The sequence below is a fragment of the Phoxinus phoxinus genome (assembly GCF_949152265.1).
Source record: "Phoxinus phoxinus genome assembly, chromosome: 18".
Lineage (NCBI taxonomy): Eukaryota > Metazoa > Chordata > Actinopteri > Cypriniformes > Leuciscidae > Phoxinus > Phoxinus phoxinus.
The window spans coordinates 21,177,660-21,200,809 of NC_136893.1; the positions used below are offsets into that span (position 1 = coordinate 21,177,660).

The window sequence follows — 23,150 nt, forward strand, 5'->3', positions numbered from 1 at the left end:
ATTCAAATCCTGAAGCAGCTCTTTAACACTTGTTAAATTTCCTATAATAAACTGACTGGAGACCCATAACGTGTTGAGAACGATTTGCAGCATTTTTTTTGTTGTTGTTGAGTATGCTTCGATGGATTTTGAGGAAGAATGTAATGTTTTTTATCCCACTCAACTGTGCCATTCTGTTTGAATTAATGTATGTGAAAGAGCCTCTGCATTGGCTGACTGTAAATCCTTCAGTTATCTGTTATTTGACAAGGTAGTTTGTAATATATATATGCAGGTACAGATTTGTAGTAACTCACTGGTTCTTAAAAAAAAAGTACCACCGATTAAGTCAGACTATCCAAGTAGTACCAGCATCACCTTACCTATTTTTGCCTGGGACTGCAGACGCAAGTGTGTGAAACTGCTGTAAACATGATACAATCCCAGCCCCCAATCCCACACACTCTGACAGTTTAAATCTAGACTAAAAATCTCTTTAACCTGGCAGACACGACACATTATCAATTTATATTATTCAAATCAGTTAAATGATTGTTAGGGCGCATAAATTAGGTCAACCGTAACCGGGAATACTTCCCATAACACCCGATGTACTCGTTACATCGTAAGAAGAATGGCATACGCTAATGTTAGTCTGTCTGTCTCATCCTTATCCCGTGGTTCCTGATGTAGTCAGCCGGATCCAGATCAGATGGTGGACCTGCACCTAAACACGACAAAAACGCAGCCCTGAATGTCACCAGAGACCTTGTCTCCTAGACAGTCCCCTGTGAAGACCTCGTTGCCGTGACGGCCGTCGGCAGAGATCCTCAGCAGAGACCACAAGAACCAGACAGATCCTCCGCACACATCCTATGGCCAGCTTCGGCTCCATACCAGGTGAAGAATCCATCTTCAAGCAAAAGGAACTGGATGAATATTTGAATTCTGACTTGTGATGCAGCCTGAATCATAATGACACCGTGTTCGTTCGTTGGCCAGAGGAGAAACAATTTGTATTGTATAAAGCGCTATATAAATAAAGGTGACTTGACTCAAATGTTGTCTTTCTTAAACACAAGATGTAAACATTGTTTCCTTCCAGACAGAATTCAAATTCTGTTCACATTCCTGGAAGCTGATGCAAGCTAACCTCGGTTCAGCACAAATACCTTTCATTTTTCCACTTCTTTTCTCTTTATGTGAATAAATTGCCAAAAGTACAGCGTTAACCTGCATTCTTTGATCGATTAATTTCTAGTAGCTTAGTACTTTTAGTTCAAGGCTTTTCCATCACTGTTATGTTTCGCTGACAGTGACAATTGTTTTGACACTTTTGCTGCCAAGCTCCTGGAGAGGATGGTAACAGAGGTCTCTTTCATTACAAAATGTTTTGCACGTGTTTGGGTCTCGGGGAGGGGAACTTGTACATTCCTAAGCACTGATGCCAATGAGCTGTTATGTGAGAAGAGAACATCCAAATGAACACTGGCATACCAAAAAATACCAACTCTTCAATGAAGCAATTTCCTTTGTTTTTTTTCATGGCCAAAAAACTCAACACTAAAAGCAGGTTTACTAAAACTATGATGTTTTATTTGGTGGTTACAAAGAGGGAAAACAAATCCTGGTAAAATAAATCAGCACGGTTCACTGCATGCATGACCACAGGTGGTTGGGCAGCATTTCTGTTCAGCAGGGCACTGACCATCATGGTAACAGTATTCGGCACACATTGGAGTCCCCTTCGGTAGGGCACATCGACCAGGCTTCACTGCATGGATGGAGATATTGAGCTTTTAGTCAGGCCATTTAGTGGCATTCAGCCTCCGATGTACAGCACAAAAAAATAGAAGCTTGTTTCTGCCACAGAAATAAAAAATGTAAAAGATAATCATGACTTTTTGTCTCACAATTCTGACTTTTTTTTCTCACAATTGTGAAAAAGTTGTGAAAAAAAAGTCAGAATTGTGAGTTATAGTCCAATTCTGAGGAAAGAAAGATTTTATAACATGCAATTGCGAGTTTATATCATGTAATTCTGACTTTATAACTGGCAATCGCAACTTTGTATTATGCAATTCTGAGTAAAAAAGTCACAATTGCGAGATTAAAACTAGCAATTGCGTGGGGGAAAAAACTTAATTGTGAGATCGCAATTACCTTTTTTATTTTTTATTCAGTGAGGGAAACAAGCTTCCATATAAAACACTCAAAACAGGCATAAATAGCTAGTTTTTATAGTTTTACTAACAGATGTATTATTATTCATCTTTTGTAAAACCACCTTGTGCCTAAAAAAGTGCTATAGGCCAAATTCATGTACTTAATAGTTAATACTAAAAAAAATCATACTTAATATTAAATAAGACAAACTAAAAGGCAATGAGAAATCTGACCCAAACATGAACAGAATATAATAATATGGTAACACTTTACAATACATTTGTTAACATTATTTAACTATAATAGCTAACACGCACTGACAATGAAAAATACTTCTAAAACATTTATTAATGTTAGTTTTACCATATTATTACATTATTAAAATCCAATGTACAATTAATGTAATTAGCTGTATATTTATTAAAGATTAATAAATCATGTAACAAATGTATTGGAACCTTATTGTAAAGTGTTTAATATAATATAATATAATATAATATAATATAATATAATATAATATAGCAATACCTGTATATGGAGCAATACATTCATGTCCACAGCCATTGCTGCAGCATTTCTCATTGTTGGGACAGTCACTGTCATTGACACAGTACTCAGCACACACTCCTGCTCCAAATTTCCTGCGTGGACACACTCCTGGCTTTGCTGTTATACAGACACATGAACGAAACCATATCACTAATTGCTGAATGCATTTTTGTTTTACATATTATTGGAATACGTTTTAGCTACAAGAAAAAACAATTTCAGTCTTTCTACTTTGAAATTCCTTGTTTTATTCAATATGTTACTTGCTGGTTTCTTGTAATTATGGTTTACCTTTATTGGCAATTTCTGATCTAAAACGTTTTTTTTTTTTAAAGACCTCTAGTATTATTATCCATTACTAATTTAAACTCACTGAAAGCAGGCGGCACACACACAGCCCCACAGTCAAATACACAGCATCTGTGTCCTCCAGTGCAGTCTCTATCAGAAACACATCCTCGACTGGACGGCACGACCATCAGCTTCCCCGGACAGTGGTCGACCACTACAGAAAGAGCATCATTAGTTTGTTTAAGCATCTTTAAGTCAGTGGTTTTGCAATAGTGTCTCAAGCTTTTTCACATATTTATCTGCTGTAGAAATCTACTGTAGGCCTATCCCTAAATTGTGTCAATTAATGTCATATAAAAGTGTAAACTACTTGTTTTTCTTGTACAATGGGAAATACACACACACACACACACACACACACACACACACATTACCTATAAATGAATAGCCCAGATAAAACATAAAAGTTAACTTTCGTACAGTATGACCATTTATGAATATCACTTTTGATATTAATTATGTAAACTTAACTGATGTACAAAGTTCATCTTTAACTGGACGTCTGTACTCTATGTTTGAGAATTGTAATGTGCTGAGATGTCATATTATGGAAGGCATTTGTTTAATGCATTTCTTCGGGCTGCGTATTGAAGTTAAAGAACATCTTCTCACCTGTGAAGTTTCGTCCTGGAGCAGCTTCTGTTGAGCTCCAGCATCCAGACAGACACAATAACACAGCGCACAAATACACTCGAGCTGTCATCCTTTCGACCTGCGATCACACAATGAACTCTGCTGGAAAGAAAATGCGCTGAGTCTCTGAGTGAGTTCGTGAGTCAAGAGGGGCGGAGAGATCTTACAGAGTCTGTGAGGCTTCAAGGTCCTTGCGCGAGGTAGCTACACACGGACGAACCTATAGGCTACCATCAAAACATTAGTTTACATAAAAAATGAATGCTGGCCCTGCAGTCTGTCAAATGTTATTATAAAATTGCTCAAAGAAATCATATTTTTCTCAGAACGAGAAAGTATATGACCGCGCCAGTAAGCCATTCAAAAAACTTGCAGAAGCACTCAACCAATGGCGTAGTTTGGGCAAAGAGTAGAAGTAGGCTACCGGGGCGGGATGATCCGAACACGTCCGCACGGTCCGCACGTTTTTAAAGGTTTCTAAATGTTCAGAGAGCTCTCTACTTACTAAGTATGGAGATTATAATATTAAAAAATGATTTGAATATGAATTGTGTAAATTTGAATTATTGACAAGTGTAGCCTAATTAACAAAATTGAATATTGTGTGGAATTTTAAATAGTTCTGAATTTGATTTCTTTAATAATATTGAACCTTTGAAATTTAACGAATTGAAATGTTCTTATGGCTGAATTGTGTAGCCTAGTAGCCTAGCCTATTTTCAAAAAGCTGTTTTTGTTTTTTTTGTTGTTGTTCTGAATTCTTAGACTGCAAATATAGCCTACAGTTTAAAAAAAATACAGATTCATGTTTTCAAGATGAAGGAGAAATTCAAATTCAGTTTTGTAAAATTCAGATTTACAGAAAGTAGGTCACAGGTCATCCAAAGGGAAGAGTAATCTCAGAAAATTCGACCGGAGCATTTTGGCCGATTACAGAGCTGCACTGCAGTAGTTTTCTGCCGCAAACGTGGTGGTGGTTCAAGAATTCCATTATTATGTGGAATATTTAAAATTCCACATAATATTCAATTTTGTTAGATTACACTTGTCAATAATTCAAATGTACACAATTCAAATTCAAATCTTTTTGTCATATTATAAACTCCATATGATATGATGCTGGCAAAAAAAGTTTTGAATGGCCTCAATGGAGTAAAATACTATCCCCCACATATTAGTTTGATTTAGATTATATCCCATACAATAACACTGGAAAGTTTTTATGACGGTGGCTTTTGGGCACCACTCAATCCCAAATCTGAAACTAATCTCTTACGAAATTATATTTTTTTTCCAAAGTAGGGCCTAAACTGAAACCCCTCAAACGGCCTAAATAATTTTGAAAGAAAGAACGTTGTTCGGGGGGTTCCTCGGTGGATGGGGTACACATAAATATTTGGCAGCAGTCATGCTTGTTGTTGACATAGGATATATATTTTATACATTGGTTTGAAACAGATTATGCATTAACAGTAATGTGCATCTAATGCTGTATAGTTTTATATGACCACTAGATGGCAGGTGTATAGAAATGAGCTGTAGGTGTTTGCTACCAATGCAGTGTAAGAAAATCATTTCGAATGGGTCTACAAATAATATTTTCCATTACCAAAGTGCAGTTCAAATTTAACACATCTGAGACTAGTGTAAAAAGTTTATTGATATACTGTAAATTGAACTGGATTTTCCTTGAACAATTCTAGTGCATAAAACCATTTGAAATATAAAATTTGAATAAAAACCAGGAAGCATTTATTTATTGTAAAGGCAGTTTAGCCAAAATGCGTTTTCTTTTTAAAAGGGAAAATTTGAGAAAACTTAGAAATCTCATGTTTTGCAGAGTACGCTGTTAATGTTTAAACTATACTCAACAACAAATAAATTAACACATAAATACATATATTCAAATTTAGTAACAGAGGGAAAAACAGAATCCATTCAACCAGTATACAAATATATCTGAGTTTGTGTGCAACAATCTGTAAAACAATGCAATATTTTACAAAAAAGATTGGGCTCAGATATATATTAAAAAAGAAATAGTGAAAAATAAATGAATAACTATGTAGTATTGAAAGAATATTGTTCTCTAAAAAAATTCTAAATCATTTAATAAAAAGGCTCTATATGACATATAAAGTCATCCTTTGAATTATATGGGAAGAAAAATCTGTTAAAACACGTGTAGTGTTATTTGCACTGCAGAAATGAACAGATTTGACGTTTGTGCAAGAGTTATTTAAAATCACTTTGAGCTCAGTAACAAAACATACATTTAAAACTGTACTTTACAGCATTACCAGTATCTGACCATTTCATTTATAATTTACACCAAAAGTGGAAATTCCCTTTATTTGAAGAATTGATACTGCACCATTTACTGAAAAAGGCCAATCAGTCCAGCAGCTGAATGTAAACAACACCGGTCAGAGTCGACAGCCTCGCTTAATACTTTCCCGTGTCCACTTGAAATAATGTGTGATAGCGGTTCTGGAATGAAGGCTGATTAATTCAAGTCCCCTAAAGAACAAGACAAACACAACTGTTGTGCATCTCTGTGAAATTCATGACAGCTGAAAATAAATGTTCTTGGTCTCACGCCAAAACCCAATTAGGAAACAAAAAATATTGTCACACTTTACAAATTCAATTTGTTAACATGTATTAATGCATTAGGTCGTGAACTAAGAATAAAACACGATTCTTTACAGCCTTTATTAATCTAGGTGAATGTAATAAATACACTATTGTTGACTGTAAATTAACTCAATAATTATGTTACTTTATACTTGTCTTGAAATATTACAATTGTATTAGTGTATTTTAGAAATTAACTTCAACTTTAAAAGTATTGTTTGTTGTTTATTCATAATACTTAAGTCTTAAGGCATTAAGTAATGTTAACAAACTGAGTCTTATTGTAAAGTGTAACCAATTCAAGAATAAGGCTAGTAAACGCTATTGAAATGTGCCCATGAAATGCATGTTTTAAAGTGTAGAGTTAATATTAATTCCACCGGTTTCCTTAGTGACCTAATCTTACATATTGCTTTCAGAAACATCCCTCATATTCATATATATATATAAAAAAGAATCCTAAATGCTTATGGGGCATCTTCACTTTTGCTCTTAGCCCTGACCAGCGCCTCGCTGTCCTCGATGCTCTCTTTAAAGAGACACTCCTTCAGGTTGGGCTGATTCCCTAGATCAATCCCCTGCTCCTGGATCTCCAGCAGAAGAGCTTCCCAGCGCCTCTTGTCCTTCGAGATCTTCCAGGACAGCCTGACGTTGGATTGCAGGAGGGGGATGAGCAGAGGGTGCAACTGGTGCTGCTGCAAAGCCTCCTGGGAAGGCGCTAGATCCTGCAGGGCTCGGTCGCAGTGTTCCTGAGCCTCGCCGAGTTGGTCCAGCTCTTGGAAGCAGATGACCAAGGCGGAGAGCGTGAAGAACCAGTGAACCCTCTGCATCTGGTTGAGCTGCAGGATCTGATGGCATCCTAACTTCTCCTGGAGCCTCAGAGAGTTGAGAAGAGGCCCCAGGGCATCTTGGTAACGGCCCACTCGCATCAGCATCTGGCCAGCGCGCAGATCACCCAGGTAGAAGAACTCGAGGAACGTAGGTGTGGTCCGCAGTTCAGAGAGGGAGTGGAGGTGGGTCAGGTACTGCTCGAACGCCCGGCTGCGCTTGGCAATGGTCTCGGCGGCGAAGTTTTTGCGCAGCTTCTTGCGAGGGAAGTGCACGCCATCCATCTCGTCTCCGTGGCGCCGGCGCAAGCGGCTGTGCAGCCGTTCGAAGTCAGTGTAGCGCCGCGTGATGACAGCGGGAGTTTTGTCAAACGTGCCAGAGTGGATGACATGAATCGTGTAGAGCTGATGAGAAAAAGTGTATGTGACTTCATGTGAAACCAGAGAAACAAAACCAGCAACTGTTCAATATATCCATTTTTGTCCGAAAATACTTTAAAAATGCAGTTCATGCATACACAGCGACCGAATGATGAGCATGTTTTTAATTTCCGAATTAAACGTTCTTAGGGCATAAATTAAAAAAAATGTGATTATACTATCCTGATATAATAATGAAGAATAAAGCCTCATTAAAATGTTTGCATAATCATTTAAACTAGCATTTATACAAAGACAACATTTCTTCTTTTAAAAGACTTTTGCTTTTCTTTAAGTGCCCCAATTAAGGCTCTTCATTTTTTTTTTTTTTTTTTATAGGTTTACATGCAAACAAGGTAAAAAAAACATTTGAACATTCATCACTTTTTTCCTCAATGTCTGAAATGGTTTGATAAAGCAGGGGTTCTTAAACGTTTTGGGGAGGGGAATTTTTTTTTCCAAGGACCTCCTCATAATTATAACAGTGATTAAGTGCTTGCTACAGTTTGTACTCAAAAAGTAAGCTATGTCTAAGAAGAAATTATACAACATATACAATTTATCAAAGATTTATTAAACATCATTTTTAGGGCCATATGAAATCCGTTTTTATTGACTTCCATTAAAATTCCATTCAATTTTAATAATCAATAAGCATGTTTAATCAGTTGAATTCATTAAACTTTAACAACTTAATTTTTTTAATGCTTGCAATAACTTATTTAAAAAAAATAGTTTTAACACAAATTTTAACACATATTTATCAAAAAAGGCAGTAATTAAATGTTCATTTTATTATTATTATTATTACTGTGAGAATTACATTGTACTATACAAAATGATATATTTCAGTTATTATTTAAAGGGATAGTTCACTTTAAAATGAAAATTCTGTCATCATTTACTCACCCTCAAGTTGTTTCAAACCTTTATGAATTTCTTTATTCTGCTGAACACAAAGAAAGATATTTTGAAGGATGTCAGTAACCAAACAGTAGACAGTACCCATTGACTTCCATAGTATTTTTTTTTTCCTACTATGGAAGTAAATGGGACCAGTTAACTGTTTGGTTACCGACATTCTTCAAAATATCTTCCTTTGTGTTCAGCAGAAGAAATAAATTAATACAGGTTTGAAACAACTTGAGGGTGAGTAAATGATGACAGAATTTTAATTTTAAAGTGAACAATCCCTTTAAGTTAAACTGAACCTTTATTTTGATGAGTTTGATATGCTGATAGTTTTATCAAGTGAAATGCTGGTGAAGGGACTCTCAGAGCAGGTCTGGAGATCAAGTTCATGTGTTCCTGTCCTGATATATCACCAGGAGCATCTCGCGTGCTTGAGCATGTACAGACGAAACTGCTCGCCTGTGGTGAGACACTCAGAACATGCAGAGTTCATATTTAAATCGCAGTCTTTCTGCTCTTTAATATTCACAGATGCTAGTGCAGATCGCAATTTTATAAAGTGTACAGTCCTACTTTTGATTTATTAATCCAAAATTTTGCCAAATACTGTGATATTCCGCGTTATACTGTAAATTCCATTTTTATAACTGGATTCCGCGATTCCGTCCGCGTTTTCCCCATTGCGGAAATCATAGGGCCCTAAATTTATTTCGAGGCCCCCCTGGGCTATGGGGCACAGACCCCACTTTGAGAACCCCTGCGATAAAGGATCCAGTCTCTTTAAACCCCTCCTTTCCGAGAGCCTGCTCTGCTCTGATTGGTAAGAGAACTCAGAGTCTGTTGTGATTGGTCCACCGCGTGTCGGAAACGAAACGCACCATATCTGAATTTCAACTCCTGATCATCCTCAGCACTTGATACACAGTGAGATAAACAGTAACGATGGCGTCTTTTTTATTCGAGCTCGAGTCCTCGTCCTTTGAAAGTTCATGCAAATTGGATTTGCTTTGGCAGTGTCTTCTCGACAACACAAACTCTTCCAGTCTCAGCTACAACTACACTGTTTGAGGGTCAAAGCAGATGCCGTTCACGGGCAGCTAATGAAGACTATAGGCTGGCATTATGCAAATTTCTTACAAACCTACGTAGGTTCGAGCAGGAAGTAAGACTGGTATTTACTAATGTCTCGTTTCAGGCAGTTCAACATCGGTTCTTTTGGAGAGAGAAACTTTGCAGACCTTTTACATTCCTAAACAGCTATATTACACATTACATGAAAGGTACAGTAATATCTGAAAAAGCATAACAGTGTACGATAAATCAAGCGTATCGTCAGTTCTGGCAGGTCACGTTAGTCAAGCTCGCATCAGCTGACTCTCAGTTGATCCACGTCTATACCTATAGGCAGGGGTGCACATAACTGGTACGCAGGTACGCATGCGCGACAAAAATCAGGAATGCGTAATGCCACTTGTGTTACTACGCGCCTTTGCGTACTGTCGCCAAAATGCAACCTAGGCAGTGTTCATTTAATTTTTTCACAGATGAAAACGAGACGATAACTAAATAAAAACCTTGTTTTAAATGACGACCACTATGACGAATAAAAACTAGACGGAAATGTAAGGGAGGGACGATTGGGGAAGTGATCCAGTCAGAACTGATTTGCGTTTGTGGAAGATACGCACATTTGAATTGTAACATGCTGATCTACCGAGTCGGCATGCGCTTCATGCATGTCTCAAATCGTTAAAAAATGTAAACGTCTGGGAGAAAGAGAAGAGCAGACATATGGATATATCTGAATAAGAGTGACGACGCGAAAGACAGCTTTATTCGGTATGTTTTTCTGTGCGAACACACACACACACACACACGACCCGAAGCGTGCAGCCCTGCACATAGACACAGCGCGCTGCGCGCAAGGACTGAATCGAGCTGTCTTTCGCGTCTGAATGGACAAATACACACAACATTATGTCTAAATGTCCGTTTTGGAGAGTATTCACGTAAACACAGTCGGTTATGTCTTTACAGAACGTAGCCTACCGTGCATCAGTGCAATTGGATCTGCACACTCTTAAAGTGACAGTGCATGATAAACCTAATGCCTTCTGTAGTACACTTAATATTGATCAAACAACAAAATAAAAAGAGAAAATTCACTGCTCTTTATTATCTTTAATAAGGATTAATTATATTTAATTTATACAAATAAATATATCTGAACAATCAAATAACACTTCAAATAAATTTTTTCCAAAGGTGTTTTCTATCATTTTAGGTCGTTCTTTTCACGCTGATGTAAATTTAAGTGTTCGTTTATTTTTTTTTTTATAAGTTTGGTTTTAGTTAGTTATTTTATGCTATAAAAACGGAAATGTGACGTCATGATTGACAGCTGTGGCAACGCTACATATGGGGTGAGGACCAAACACCATCTCCTGGTCCTCATCTGAGTAACTCACTGAAAAAGTTATGTGCACCCCTGCCTATAGGAATACGACGCATATCACTGTATTCATATATAAGCTCCTTCAGTATTATCAGCAGCTATCGCGTTTCTCAGGAGCGAATTGCCCTCCTCCATCCCCAGCTCCTCCTCTCATCCAGTCAGGATTTGGCATTCTGATTCCCCTTGAATCAGAATAAATTCTCGAATTATTATTATAAATTCTCGATATAAAATATTGAATGAATGATATCTGTAAGTAATAATCATTGTACTTTTATTTGGACAATCTTATTTGTCATTGGCCCAAATATAAAATGCTGTTTTGAAATTATTGTATTTATGTAATGTGTTTTGAAGTTGAAATTGTGTTCACAGTTGTGTCTTGTGTACTTACCACATACTTGGAATTTGTGTCATGGACAACACTGGCATCTGTCACCTCAAAAATGAGTTTTTCAGGAATGCAACGAGTTCGTGCGCTCTTGTAGTTTTCTTGTAGTTGTCTGGTGATCATATTTGAGGTTTTGGGGGGAGGGCCTATTGGGCTGGTCTCTATAAAGAAAAAAAGACTAAATTAACTAGAAATGTGAAGTATCAAGTGAACTAAAAGTGAACCAAAAAGAAGAAGTGAAATTTGCCTACAAATAGATCATTGTAAGTTTACAAACATCATGTACATATGCTTAAGCTTAAAGGAAGAGCTCATTTCAAATGGCGTTTATAAAAGAATGGGTTTTTTCCCATGCAAACTCTTTCAATACAATAGCAGTTCATAGTGATGACAGCAGTCAAGCTCCAAAAATAATACACCAGCAAAGTGGTTCATTCGACTTCTGTGCTACAATACAAGTCTTTCTATTGTAAGCTGCTGTGGAAAAAAGCGTCAGCTAAATCAACAAATAAATGTAAAAAATGTAAATGTAAATCTTCTGAAGTCATGTGATAGCTTTGTGAACAGAAACTTGTTCATCACCAATGAGGTTCCGTATCACTGAAGATCTGAAATCACATTCATATTTAGATTAAAATATCCAAAAGCTACTATTTTCCATGAGTCCAAATCATTTGGCAACATAAATATGCAGAATAAAGAATGTGATTCGAGAACTGAGATGATTTTCAGTGAATTCTGACCTAAAATTGAGTTGTTGCTCACACACAGTTATCCATAAGATTTCCAATATGCCGTATAATATAGGCAAATGGGCTTCCTTTATGGTGTTTTTGTCCTTTTAAAAGCTTGACAGCTCTGCTCAATAATAACATTTAACTGCTCAGTCTGTATACATTTATGTCAGAAAGGTTTCTATTTCAAATGCTGTTCTTTTGAACTTTTTATTCATAAAAGTATACTGAAAATGTTTTATCTGCAACATCACTGTAAATCTTTTCTATGGAAGCATACTTCTGCCAGGAAAAAAAAGAAAAAAAGAAAGGTGCTATGTGGAGTTTTTCTACTAAAATGAATACATTTTTTATTGCCTGTGTAATCTCACAATAAAATGATCCACTTGGCGGGTTTTGCTATTGCCTCTGAAAGCAAGTATTCCTATTTCTATGTGATGCTTCGGGTCGGATTTGCCGCGAAATCTGCATGCGCGCTCCCGAGCGTCTCGCATCTCGCCTCGTATACTGACTTTGCACTCAACAGCGACGACACTGCAACTTTATGACATGGAGTCTGCTAATACTAGGAAACGACTAGCACAACACAAACTCCACATAATAATAAAAAACAAAAGAAAGCACGCGCACGAGCACTCGCTTGTAAACGTATTCGGTTGCAATCTGAAACATCACCGCTAGATGCCGCTGAAAACTCCACATAGCCCCTTTAACTTTTTATCTCACAATTGTGTGATATAAACTCGCAATTGTGAGTTATAAAATCAGAATTGTGGGATATTAACTCACAAATTCAAGAAAAAAGTCATAATTTCGAGATATAAAGTCAAACTGTGTGATATAAACTCACAATTATAAGAAAATGTCAGAATTGAGAGCTTATTTTCCCCTCAGAATTGGACTAAAACGCAATTGCAAATTTATATCTCAGAATTCTGAGAAAAGATGTCAGAATTATGAGATTTTTAAAAAATTGCAATTATTTTTTAGATTTGTTTTATTCCATGGCAGAAACAAACTTCCATTCAACATTGCTAATAATAAGATTTTTTTTTTTTCTTAGCAGCAAATCAGCATATTAGAATGATTTCAGAAGGATCTGTGACACTGAAGACTGGAGTAATGATGCTGAAAATTCAGCTTCGCTATTATAGGAATAAATTACATTTTCAAATATATTAAAACAGAAAATAGTTATTTTAAATTGTAATAATAATCTTTCACAATATTACTGTTTTACTGTATTTTTGATTAAATAAATGCAGCCTTGCCGAGCATAAGAGACTTCTTTGAAAAACATTAACAATCTTACAAACCCCAAAGTTTTGAACAGTGTGAGTTTTGGGACAAGACGAGAATGAGTAAATGACTGTATTTTAATTTTTTAATTAACAAGCCTATTCCTTTAATTGCTTCTGCACATTCACTTCAATTCACCAACACACATTTTGCTGTTATACTCATCTATAAAGCATATACCTTGCCCTTTACACTACCCAATTATAATATGTTAGCTTTTTAAAAGATAGGTTATTGATATTGATGACTACCTGTGCTGCTACATGCATTATCTATGGACTCTCCAAAAAAGTCAGAGTCACTGTCTGGCCCCGACGCGTCTCCCGGATCCTCAGAGTCCAGGACCCCATCACCCTCGAAGCACAGGGTCCCTCCGAGCCTGGCCGACACGCAGTCTATATCATCCTCAAGCTCAGAACTTTCTGGAAAGTCATCGGTTCTGTGGCCGTCTGTCTCTGAAGGAAGCTCCCCTTCTTTGAACAGTGTACGGCGAAGTCTGTCGAATAGTTTAGAGGCCATCCCAGCTTTGCTCCAACCCTGAAGAGCACAAAAGTAAAGGATTCCTGAATATAATATGCATTCAAATCATGACATTACTTGTGGCAGATGCTTTAATGTCCTGTAAAACCATTGACTATCAAATGTGTCAAACAAGCCTGCGGACAGTCTGAGGCAGTAATGGAAACACTGAAGTTCAAACCTCTCATGAACTTTCATTGAGCTGTGAAACGAGAGAGCAAACCTTCAGGGAAACTGATCTGTCACATAAATATTTATTATTTATTGAGGGGTTTGGTGAAAAGAGCCTCACAAAAGCATTGAATTTCTGTAAGTTAATTTCCATGGAAGAAATCCGAGTAAAAACAGACAGACGTCATACTTATTTATCGTTAGATACATTTGTGAACACATTATGCACAAAGTTTCATAAACACTCATGAGTATACAGCAAGTTGCAGGCTCTCATTTAAAGTTTTTCTAATAATTCGTATAAACAAGTTATATTTATTACGTTTCGTCATTTACAAATGGAGAAACTTTTCAAAACATCTAGGAAAGTGGGAGCAGCGACTGCAGAAAGTGAATTATAACGCTTAACGTTAGCTTGCTAACTTACGTGCTAATAATAACATCGCGCTTAATCAGCATAACTTCCCCAACTTATAAATGTGAAGACATTTTAAAATAATTAAACAAAACCATCACTTAAATCCATCAAATATCTGATAAGCAGCACTACAAGTTGTCAGACACCAAGTATTGAGGTTAACTTTTCTTGCTAACTATGGCTAATCTAACATTTCAACTCCAAAATTATGAACAAACATATGAAACATGAATATCTCAACTTACCCGAGTTATAGACCTCTAAACTACATATGATCAGCTCTTCATGGTGCTGGATAAATCATTTCTACGTGCAAATAAAGGGAAGGAGCGGTGTAAACATGGATAGGAGTTGGGAGTTGTTCCCTGTCCATAAGAAGAGGACGGACAGACACGCGCTTTACAACTGATTGACAGACACAAAACAGGAGAAAACGTTTTACATGCCTTCATAAAAATGTATTTCATAATACATTTATGTACAGATCTGTGCAGTTTTGCTTGGTACATTTGTGTTTAACTTTTAATTCTGAATTATTTCGTTTATCATGTATGCGCATCGTTTCAAACGGTTTTTAATTTAACCCCCATAGATGGAACACATTGCTTTCAGAGTATAAGAATATATTATTCTATGATCTATATATTAAAGCTACATATTTATTTACGTCAAAAAACTATCGTGGATTTTTTTTTTTTTTTTTCAAAATGTTTTAAAATTCAGGAAGTTAATTACTCATAAGTGATTCATTACAATGGAGAGAAAAAAATCATTGCATCATATTGTGATGCACTGTACAGGAAAAATGCGAAACTGTTCGCTGACTGACTGTAATTAGTATTACTGTGTGTGTTTACACTCCAGGCTGAGAGGTGGCGCTGAACACAACTCCTGTTAGCGCTTCAAGCACACAGAGGAAGACAATCGATAAAACGCGGGTACAACAACATCATAATAACAGTCCTCGATCCGATTCTCAGTTGTATAACGAAATGGCATCTAAAAAGGCGCCGTCAAATATACGTAAAGTTGAGAAAGTAGCTTCAAGTGACTCAAAAAAGTAAGATTTTATATTTTATTTCGTTCAATTCTCAAAATCATGTCATTGTGAACTGTTGAATTATGAACTTGCTGATTGTACAATGTACACACTAATAACTTTTTGCATTATTTGTTTACTTTGAAGTGTCATGTGTATTAGCCTTACTCTTGGGCCAGTAATAGTTAAGATAATATAATATTACATATCTAATTTGTATAATGTATAAACATAAATATATGTTCAAATATTGTGGCCCACTAGACACTCTGTTTTGAAAATGATAGTGAATAAACCTATTGACTTGGTTTAAAAAGGAAACATGATGGAAAGGAAACTAACTTAAGTGGGCTTGATAAGATGATATTATTACTACTATTAAATATGAATCATTTGGTCTAATAACTATTAAAGACATGTGATATCTGTTTCTGCTACACAGACTGATACTAAGTTCCCAAAACAGTTGAAATGTATTCTTTAAATGTGATTCTCTACCAAAAATGATTTTTTTTAATCCTGGTTGAAAGTCTCCTCATATCCTGATAGCAATCACTGTTAAGTGGTCTAAATGTATTTTTATAAATATATATATTGTCTATGGAAGGCGTAGGACCATAAAATGTTCATTAAATCATTGCATTCGGTCCAGATGAAATGATAACGTGTTCCCTGTCAGTCAACATGTGTTTGGCAGCCTGTTCATGCAGACATCACACGTCATCAGTGTGTTCACGTACTATTGCACCTTTAAAGGATTAGTTCACTTTCAAAAACTTTCACTTTTTTTTGCCGATAATTTACTCACCCCCATGTCATCCAAGATGTCCATGTCTTTCTTTCTTCAGTCGAAAAGAAATTAAAGTTTTTGAGGAAAACATTCCAGGATTTTCCTCAATATAATGGACTTCAATGGCAACCAACGGTTTGAAGGTCCAAATGTCAGTCTCAATGCAGCTTCAAAGGGGGCGTGTTGCTAGGCAACGTCTGTCTTCCTAGTTGGAACTCCGACACAGATAAATAATAGAATGCACCACAATCCTTTAAGTCGATTTCATGAATGCAAATATTCAGACAGCCTCTGTTTTTCAGTTTATCCACCGAAAATGACGTCAGTAGTGGAAATAACAGTGGTGCGAGGAGGAAAACCAAAAGTAAGAGCATGACTTACAACTTCTCATAACTCATTAATTTTATTATACTGACAATTCTGACCATTTCATCTGATCTTGATTTTTAGCGTCGGGCACAATTGTAAAGTCTAGGTACATGCAAACCGAAACAAAGGCTCCTGCAAAGGTAACTGACCGCAAAATAATAGGAATAACCTCTACATTATGTTTCCATACTAATCTTGACATCAGTGTTGCTGTGACTGTTTTCTGTCATTTCATAACAATATCAGGGTTGATTGTTTTATGTGGTGTGTTCTGCAGAGCAGTGTACAGCAGCAATCGGTGCTGATGCCACCCAGACCGTCCTCTCCCAGAACAGGCAACACACGAAAGCCGAGGGACGGCGTCCTGTCGAGGCGTACAATAAGCACTCTGGCATACAATGACTCTACCTGTGAGTGTTGGGCTAATCAGATTAAATATTCACTATCTGCATATAAATATAGGGTCTATGTGTTGGTTAAACTAGTTCAGTTGTTGTATAGGCTTTATTTTACTAGATGAATTACTTGATGACTGATGAATGTGATGTTTTCCCAACAGTGGCCTCCAGCATTCTGGAATCCTCAAATTTGGGAGGAAATGTTTTTCAGTCGACTGTGTTGGATGGCCACTGCATGCGTCCAGATTTTGATGTCTCCGTTATTAAAGGTGTGGTACTCGTATCGTCTGGAGTAGAGCAGCAATGTGATTTTGTTTTAACGGTCGTTTGAACGGCTTGCATAACACGTTTACATTTTCCAGACAAAGTTGCGCCGCCAGGCACAGTGGACCCCAAGAATGAAGAAAGGGACATGGCGATGGAGACGTTTTTGCTGGCCTTCCTCACTGCTAAGGTCTGATGTTAAGTTGATCAATATAGTTATTGAAGATGTCCCACAGCTTTACCTGTGATTTGTTTTTGTTTTGGTAAAAAAGTTACTTGTTCTTTTTTTTTTATAATTTTTTTTATATACAGGGTTCCCGCGGGGTCTTAAAAAGCCTTAAAAGCATTGAATTTATTAATTTGGAAATAATACCTTAAAAAGTCTTGAATTTTGATGTCTGGGTCTTAAAAATTTTGCTGTATGTAACTTCTCCGTATTGTATTTTTCACAGACAATTTAATTTATTGTTGAGTTCTGATTTTCTATGTTTATTGTTCAGGGGTCTCTCAGTTCACCATATTCCCAGCATGGAATAAGTAGTTAGCTAATGTTAAAAAACAACTTAATATTGTTCGGCAAACTTTCTTGTGGCCTACTGAAATATTTTTATTTTTCACACCTGCTTGGCTTATCTTTTACCCATTCCACATTTGAAAAATAAATGAACGCAAGTTCAACGTGAAATAGGTATTGATTTTTTACATAAATGGTCTTAAAAAGACTTGAATTTAACTTGAAGAAACCTGTAGGAACCCTGTATATAATAATAATAAATTTTTTGCTAGTGCATATACACCAATTGTGACCATTCCACACCACTCTTCATCACCCCAATTAAATGTATGTACTGCTACCACATTGCACATTCAGATATGCTCAGGCATACTGTATATATTGTCATACACACACAGATATATATCCACATATCTACATCCTTGCATAAAAAACATTTCATTTGCCAGCATGTGATTAAAGTGCCCCATTTTGTTCCTAATTTTGTTTTGGAGGTCTCCTAAAAAAGGTTTACATGCATCTATGGTCAAAAAACTCTTATAATATAATCATTTTCTTATAATATACATTGCAGCATTACTACTTTTCAGCTCGATCAAGGATTCTCTAAACCCCATCTTCCCGATACGTCTACTCCGGTCTGATGGGCCAGTCTGTTGTGATTGGTCTACTCTACTCTGCTCTGATTGGTCAGATGGGCCAGGCTGTGTCTGATATCGCCCCCATACCCTTAAATAGGGCACTATTTAAGGAGATAGCCATTTGTAGTGGTGTCCAAAACCATAGTGGACGTTATCGAGTGCACTCATTCAATCCCACAATGCACCGCATTGAGTGTACAACTGATGTACGCTCAACGGCTAGAGAATACCCATAATGCCCTGAATGAATTCCCGCGCCTCGCCAGGAGATGTCGCCCGCAGCTGAATTAATCATCCATCCATTTTCCAAACTGTGCTGGTCTAGTGTAATATTATACAGGTATAAATTCCTTTTTAATTGATAATTCAATTGTTTAATTAAGGTTTATTTGCTAGTTTCCATGTCAGGGTTCAAGATAAATTATTTCATTACTGTACTGGAGCTGCCAGATTACCAAGTTTCAAATTATTATTAAACCGCAAGTACAAACTATACAGAAACGGCAGCCATGCACTCATGCCCCGTTTACACGAAGTGAAGACGCAGATATTTCCCAGCGGTTTGGCCTCTCATTTACACGAAAACCCTGTTTTTATCACAGAAAACGATTATTTCTAAAAACTCCGGCCAAAGTGGAGATTTCTGATAACGGCGGTTATGTGTTGCCGTGTCAACTGTGAGAAACGGGGTTTTAGGTTCTCAAACGTCACATTATGCTCCAGAAAATGCTTAATGTCATGTGAGCGCCCTATGTTTATAGTTTGTTTGGCTACTGATCATGGTTGCTGTTAAGGTGATCTCATTTTTGGTTTAGTCCAAACGCTTTTGGCCTGTTTGCAATTGCATTTTATGATGACGCTTGACTGCGTATTTATGCGGGTTGATGTAAATGACAACTTTTTTGAAAACGATGTTATTATTGAAATGGAGGGGGGGGGGGGGGGGGGGGGGGGGATAATATTTGTTTCTCTAAATACCGGGCTATGTGTAAATGTGGCCTTAGTGTCTGAATTCACTCATTCGTTTTCATTCACTCCTTCTAGTCGAGTAAAGCAGGGAATAGTGAATGAGGGTATAGGGGGCGATTTCGAACACCAGTCTGTTGTGATTTGGTCTACTCTGTTCTGATTGGTCAGATGACCCAGACTGTTGTGATTGGTCTACTCTGCTCTGATTGGTCAGATGACCCAGTCTGTTGTGATTGGTCTACTCTGCTCTGATTGGTCAGGTGAAATGGCTACTGCATTAAGAGCATAAACAAAATATGAATAAATATTGAGCATATTAATCCAAAAATAGTTAGTTGATGCATGAACATTTCCATTTTTTTTAAAGCCCTTGTTTGATAATGTTTTTGTTTCTAGATTGAACATAATACCCGAAAGATGAGAGAGGAGGCTGAGAGGAATATTCTGGCCGTCATGGAGAAAGAGCAGCATTTGAGAGCACAAGTTAACCAAAAGAAACGACAGCATCAGCTGTTGGAAAAGCAGAAACAACTCAACAGTTTACTGGACGTACAGGTGAGAGGTCATCTTCACACGTTTAACTCTGTTGCTTAAATTTTAATGTTAACAGCTCTCACATTTGAGGTCCTTATTTTTTTAATGCAGATTGAGGCTTTAAGTCCTGTTGCTGCTGCAGCAAACACATTTGCAGAGGAGTACAAGTCATTTGCCACAGCCGTTGATGCCACGAGACACAAGCTTCCTGTGAAGAATGTGCACATTGGAGAAGACCCAGAGCAGTTTTTAGGTGAGATTTGCTCAACATATTTAATATGACGTTTGTGTTTTATATTGTGCAATTTTTGGGTATGTCTTTCAGGGAACTACACTAACCTTTTCCACTGGTGGCACTTGCGCTACTAACTTTTTCAGTTACTGGCGCAAAACATGATTTGGTCGCACAAATTAATTATAGTAAGCCGCTCTGGATAATAATGAACAATAATGAAACTGTATTGCATACAGATGTGCTTTTTATTTTACTTGCCATCTTTTAAACCACATGCCGCCTTGTTTTCTTTAACAGTGGTTGGGATAGATTTACTGCAATAGAAAATACAGTACACAATTTGCAAAATGAATTTCTTTTGGATTTCAAGTCAACATGCTATGGTTGGCACAGATGGGTAGACTCCTGAACTCTTAAAATAAAATAAATATAATCCATAAAATAATATAATAATAGATTTTCAGCAGCTATTGACTATTCGGTATTAAAGATACAAAAAAAAACAATGCATATCCACTTCACAATTAAGTGAAATATAATAAGCAACAAATAAGGCTTTATTATAAGCTACATTGAACTTAATTATCAATTCAGATTCCTCACTTGCTCGGTTTGCTTGACGCCGAAATGCAGTGGGGAGTGCTGCTGCGTCACGGGATACCGGTCTATACATTTCGCGTGCTTCATACTGTCATTGTGAAGCTTCAATTTACATGAAGCTGCGTTTACGTGGACACTTATAATCGGATTGACGGCTCAATCGGACTAAAACATCTTCATGTAAACACCTTAATCGATCGGATTGAGCTCGATCCGAATAAAATTTCGATCGGATTGAAAGGGGTGGTTTATTCCTTTTGTAATGCGATCGAGAGAACATGTAAACACTTGATCGGATTGAAAACCGAAACTGAAAGGACTGCGCGTACAATGACGTATGACGCGCGGAACGAGCTGTTCTTCCTGTTGAATAAAGTGTCATATAAATGAGTGTCCCGTCATTCTAAAATTCTCATTTCACTCAGCGCCTGTGAAGTGAAGCAGGACAACGTTCCACTAATTGTTTTGGATTCTCATCCACAGACGACTGGTTTTGGCCGCGGGGAGGGGCATTTTTACTGCGTGATAAATATAAGCAGCACGGCAAAACGGTTCAATGCTCATTGTCTCCAAATCATGACCAGAGACGGATTAATATTACGTCTGCTGTTTAAAACAAAGAACCAATAGAGAATAGTTATGCGCGAACAGCGGGAAACTTGTGACAAAAACGCGCACATCAACCCGATTACTTTATAAGTCGCGGGGCTGAAGCCAACTTTGTGTTGAATGCTCAGAGCACGTTTTAAAACGTATACTTAAAATACACATTTCTGTTTTAATAAATGCTCATAGTAAATCATAGCATATTGCCTAAAACATAAGGTAGGTACAAAAATAATCAGTGATACATTTGCGACCCATTCAAAATTAGGGTCGCAATGGCATTTCAAAAGGTCGCATATGCGACCATTTTGGTCGCAGTGTAGTTCCCTGTCTTTGTTAAACATGTTATATTGTTGGACGTGAAGTTATAAAGTACGAGACATTGTGTGTTATTGAGAGATTCAAATGACTGGTCAGTGTGCATGCGCCTTGACTCCAACTGGTGATTTTAAATAATTCCAATCAGATCTAATGAAACATATTTGTCTTGCACAGACAAAGCGGTCGGATGTCTAAGTCAGAGCGAGCGTCTCTTGCAACACTATACAAAGGACATTCCCACTGACTGTGAGGCTTTAACAGAGTGTCTTGGAGAGATGAAAAATACAGCTAGTGAAATCAGCCAGCAGCTGACAAGGTAAGAGCAATTCAGTCTCCATATATGAAAGACTTTGCACATTGTGAAGTCCCTAGTGCCGAAACACGTACCTTATTTTTCAAACAATGCTTGATGCGCATTTCATCTGTGCTAGTCTATATTTTAACTGACTTTGCATGTCCATTTGCTGTTTCATATTTTCTTGCAGGACGTTTTCTGATCTTCTGGAGGTGTCTTCATTAGTAAGCCGGGAGACCGTTTTGTTCCAGCAGTCGTTGGAGGAAGGCCAGATCGGACCGAGCACAGCCCAGGCACTCTTCTGCCCCTCCATGACATGATATGCTGTATAATTAAGGCATCTATTTACAATGAAATAATTAAAGAATGTGAATAATCAATTAATTGTAGCCAGGTATTTATTTCATACATTACTGAAGCAGGATTTAAGGGATTTGTCACACATTCATAGGTCTGGTGATGGTGTGTATTTTATTAGAAAAACAACAGTGACTCATATTTGTATTACAAATTAAAACAATTTGGTTGAGAAATTGATAGGTTTCTGTTGGATTTGTTTTATTGTCTAAATTCTTAAATTGAGATCAACACACCAAACATTATGTATACCAGTATGTATGTATATGTACTACATAAAGAGAGAAATATTTGATACCATACTGATTTCATCAATAACTTTAAAGTCCTTAACACCTAACATTAATTACTGGGAACTGAACTGGCTTGTGAAGGGGATTTTGTAGTCATTGCTCTGGTTGCTTTTAGTATTTATTTAAGTTGATCAGATATGTGATTCACTTTTCCTAAAATAAATAACCATAATAATATGTGGGTGTACCCTATTTCAAAAAGAAGATCTTAACAAGAAGAAATAAATCCATGAATAGAATCTCTGCAGCTTTTAACTGGAAATAATTTTGCAGTAATTGCACAGTTTATTATTTTTTGTTCATAAACAATTTTCTGCTGTTTTAATTATATATATATATAATTTATCCAGGTGTGGCGAACTGCTAATGTACAAAATCATGTAAATTATATATATATATATATATATGAGTAAAATATGCCGTTTGGCATCTGGGCGTGATATATAAGAATTTAGCGGATGTGA

The 23,150-nt window shown here is 36.8% G+C and overlaps 3 protein-coding genes across 4 annotated transcripts; 1 reads left to right on the forward strand and 2 right to left on the reverse strand.

The window, feature by feature from the left end:
- Positions 1-1,549: 1,549 nt before the first annotated feature.
- On the reverse strand, positions 1,550-4,041 carry LOC306986456 (U15-lycotoxin-Ls1c-like). 2 transcript variants are annotated; one of them, XM_079589710.1, is made up of 4 exons: positions 3,658-4,041; positions 3,068-3,199; positions 2,674-2,811; positions 1,550-1,753 (listed from the first exon to the last, which is right to left on the reverse strand). In XM_079589710.1, exons 1-4 carry the CDS (start codon positions 3,746-3,748, stop codon positions 1,620-1,622), a joined length of 495 nt encoding a protein of 164 aa, XP_079445836.1. In that variant the 5' UTR covers positions 3,749-4,041; the 3' UTR covers positions 1,550-1,619. The 2 variants fall into 2 exon arrangements, with proteins under 2 accessions (XP_079445836.1, XP_079445837.1); XM_079589711.1 differs by having other exon boundaries at positions 1,729-1,842; positions 3,658-4,000.
- Positions 4,042-5,266: 1,225 nt separating this feature from the next.
- Positions 5,267-14,951, reverse strand: snx21 (sorting nexin family member 21). The gene is made up of 4 exons (XM_079587450.1): positions 14,707-14,951; positions 13,605-13,890; positions 11,324-11,481; positions 5,267-7,547 (listed from the first exon to the last, which is right to left on the reverse strand). The coding sequence occupies exons 2-4, from the start codon at positions 13,870-13,872 to the stop codon at positions 6,783-6,785; spliced, it is 1,191 nt and encodes a 396-aa protein (XP_079443576.1). The 5' UTR covers positions 13,873-13,890; positions 14,707-14,951; the 3' UTR covers positions 5,267-6,782.
- A 371-nt stretch (positions 14,952-15,322) lies between these two features.
- Positions 15,323-22,923, forward strand: haus8 (HAUS augmin like complex subunit 8). Its single transcript, XM_079587657.1, has 10 exons — positions 15,323-15,521; positions 16,593-16,654; positions 16,741-16,799; positions 16,937-17,069; positions 17,219-17,326; positions 17,420-17,511; positions 19,842-20,000; positions 20,091-20,232; positions 21,916-22,057; positions 22,227-22,923. The coding sequence occupies exons 1-10, from the start codon at positions 15,454-15,456 to the stop codon at positions 22,354-22,356; spliced, it is 1,095 nt and encodes a 364-aa protein (XP_079443783.1). The 5' UTR covers positions 15,323-15,453; the 3' UTR covers positions 22,357-22,923.
- The last annotated feature ends 227 nt before the right edge of the window (positions 22,924-23,150 follow it).

Coding starts and splice junctions, on each gene's coding strand:
- snx21 (XM_079587450.1), bottom strand. CDS start 13,872: ATGGCCTCTAAACTATTCGACAGACTTCGCCGTACACTGTTCAAAGAA. Junction 11,482..13,604: donor TAATGCATGTAGCAGCACAG/GTAGTCATCAAT, acceptor TTTTCTTTATAG/AGACCAGCCCAATAGGCCCT. Junction 7,548..11,323: donor ACACAAATTCCAAGTATGTG/GTAAGTACACAA, acceptor TTTTCTCATCAG/CTCTACACGATTCATGTCAT.
- haus8 (XM_079587657.1), top strand. CDS start 15,454: ATGGCATCTAAAAAGGCGCCGTCAAATATACGTAAAGTTGAGAAAGTA. Junction 20,001..20,090: donor ACAGTTTACTGGACGTACAG/GTGAGAGGTCAT, acceptor TTTTTAATGCAG/ATTGAGGCTTTAAGTCCTGT. Junction 20,233..21,915: donor AGACCCAGAGCAGTTTTTAG/GTGAGATTTGCT, acceptor TGTCTTGCACAG/ACAAAGCGGTCGGATGTCTA.
- LOC306986456 (XM_079589710.1), bottom strand. CDS start 3,748: ATGACAGCTCGAGTGTATTTGTGCGCTGTGTTATTGTGTCTGTCTGGA. Junction 3,200..3,657: donor TCCAGGACGAAACTTCACAG/GTGAGAAGATGT, acceptor CTCTTTCTGTAG/TGGTCGACCACTGTCCGGGG. Junction 2,812..3,067: donor GTGTGTGCCGCCTGCTTTCA/GTGAGTTTAAAT, acceptor TCTGTATAACAG/CAAAGCCAGGAGTGTGTCCA.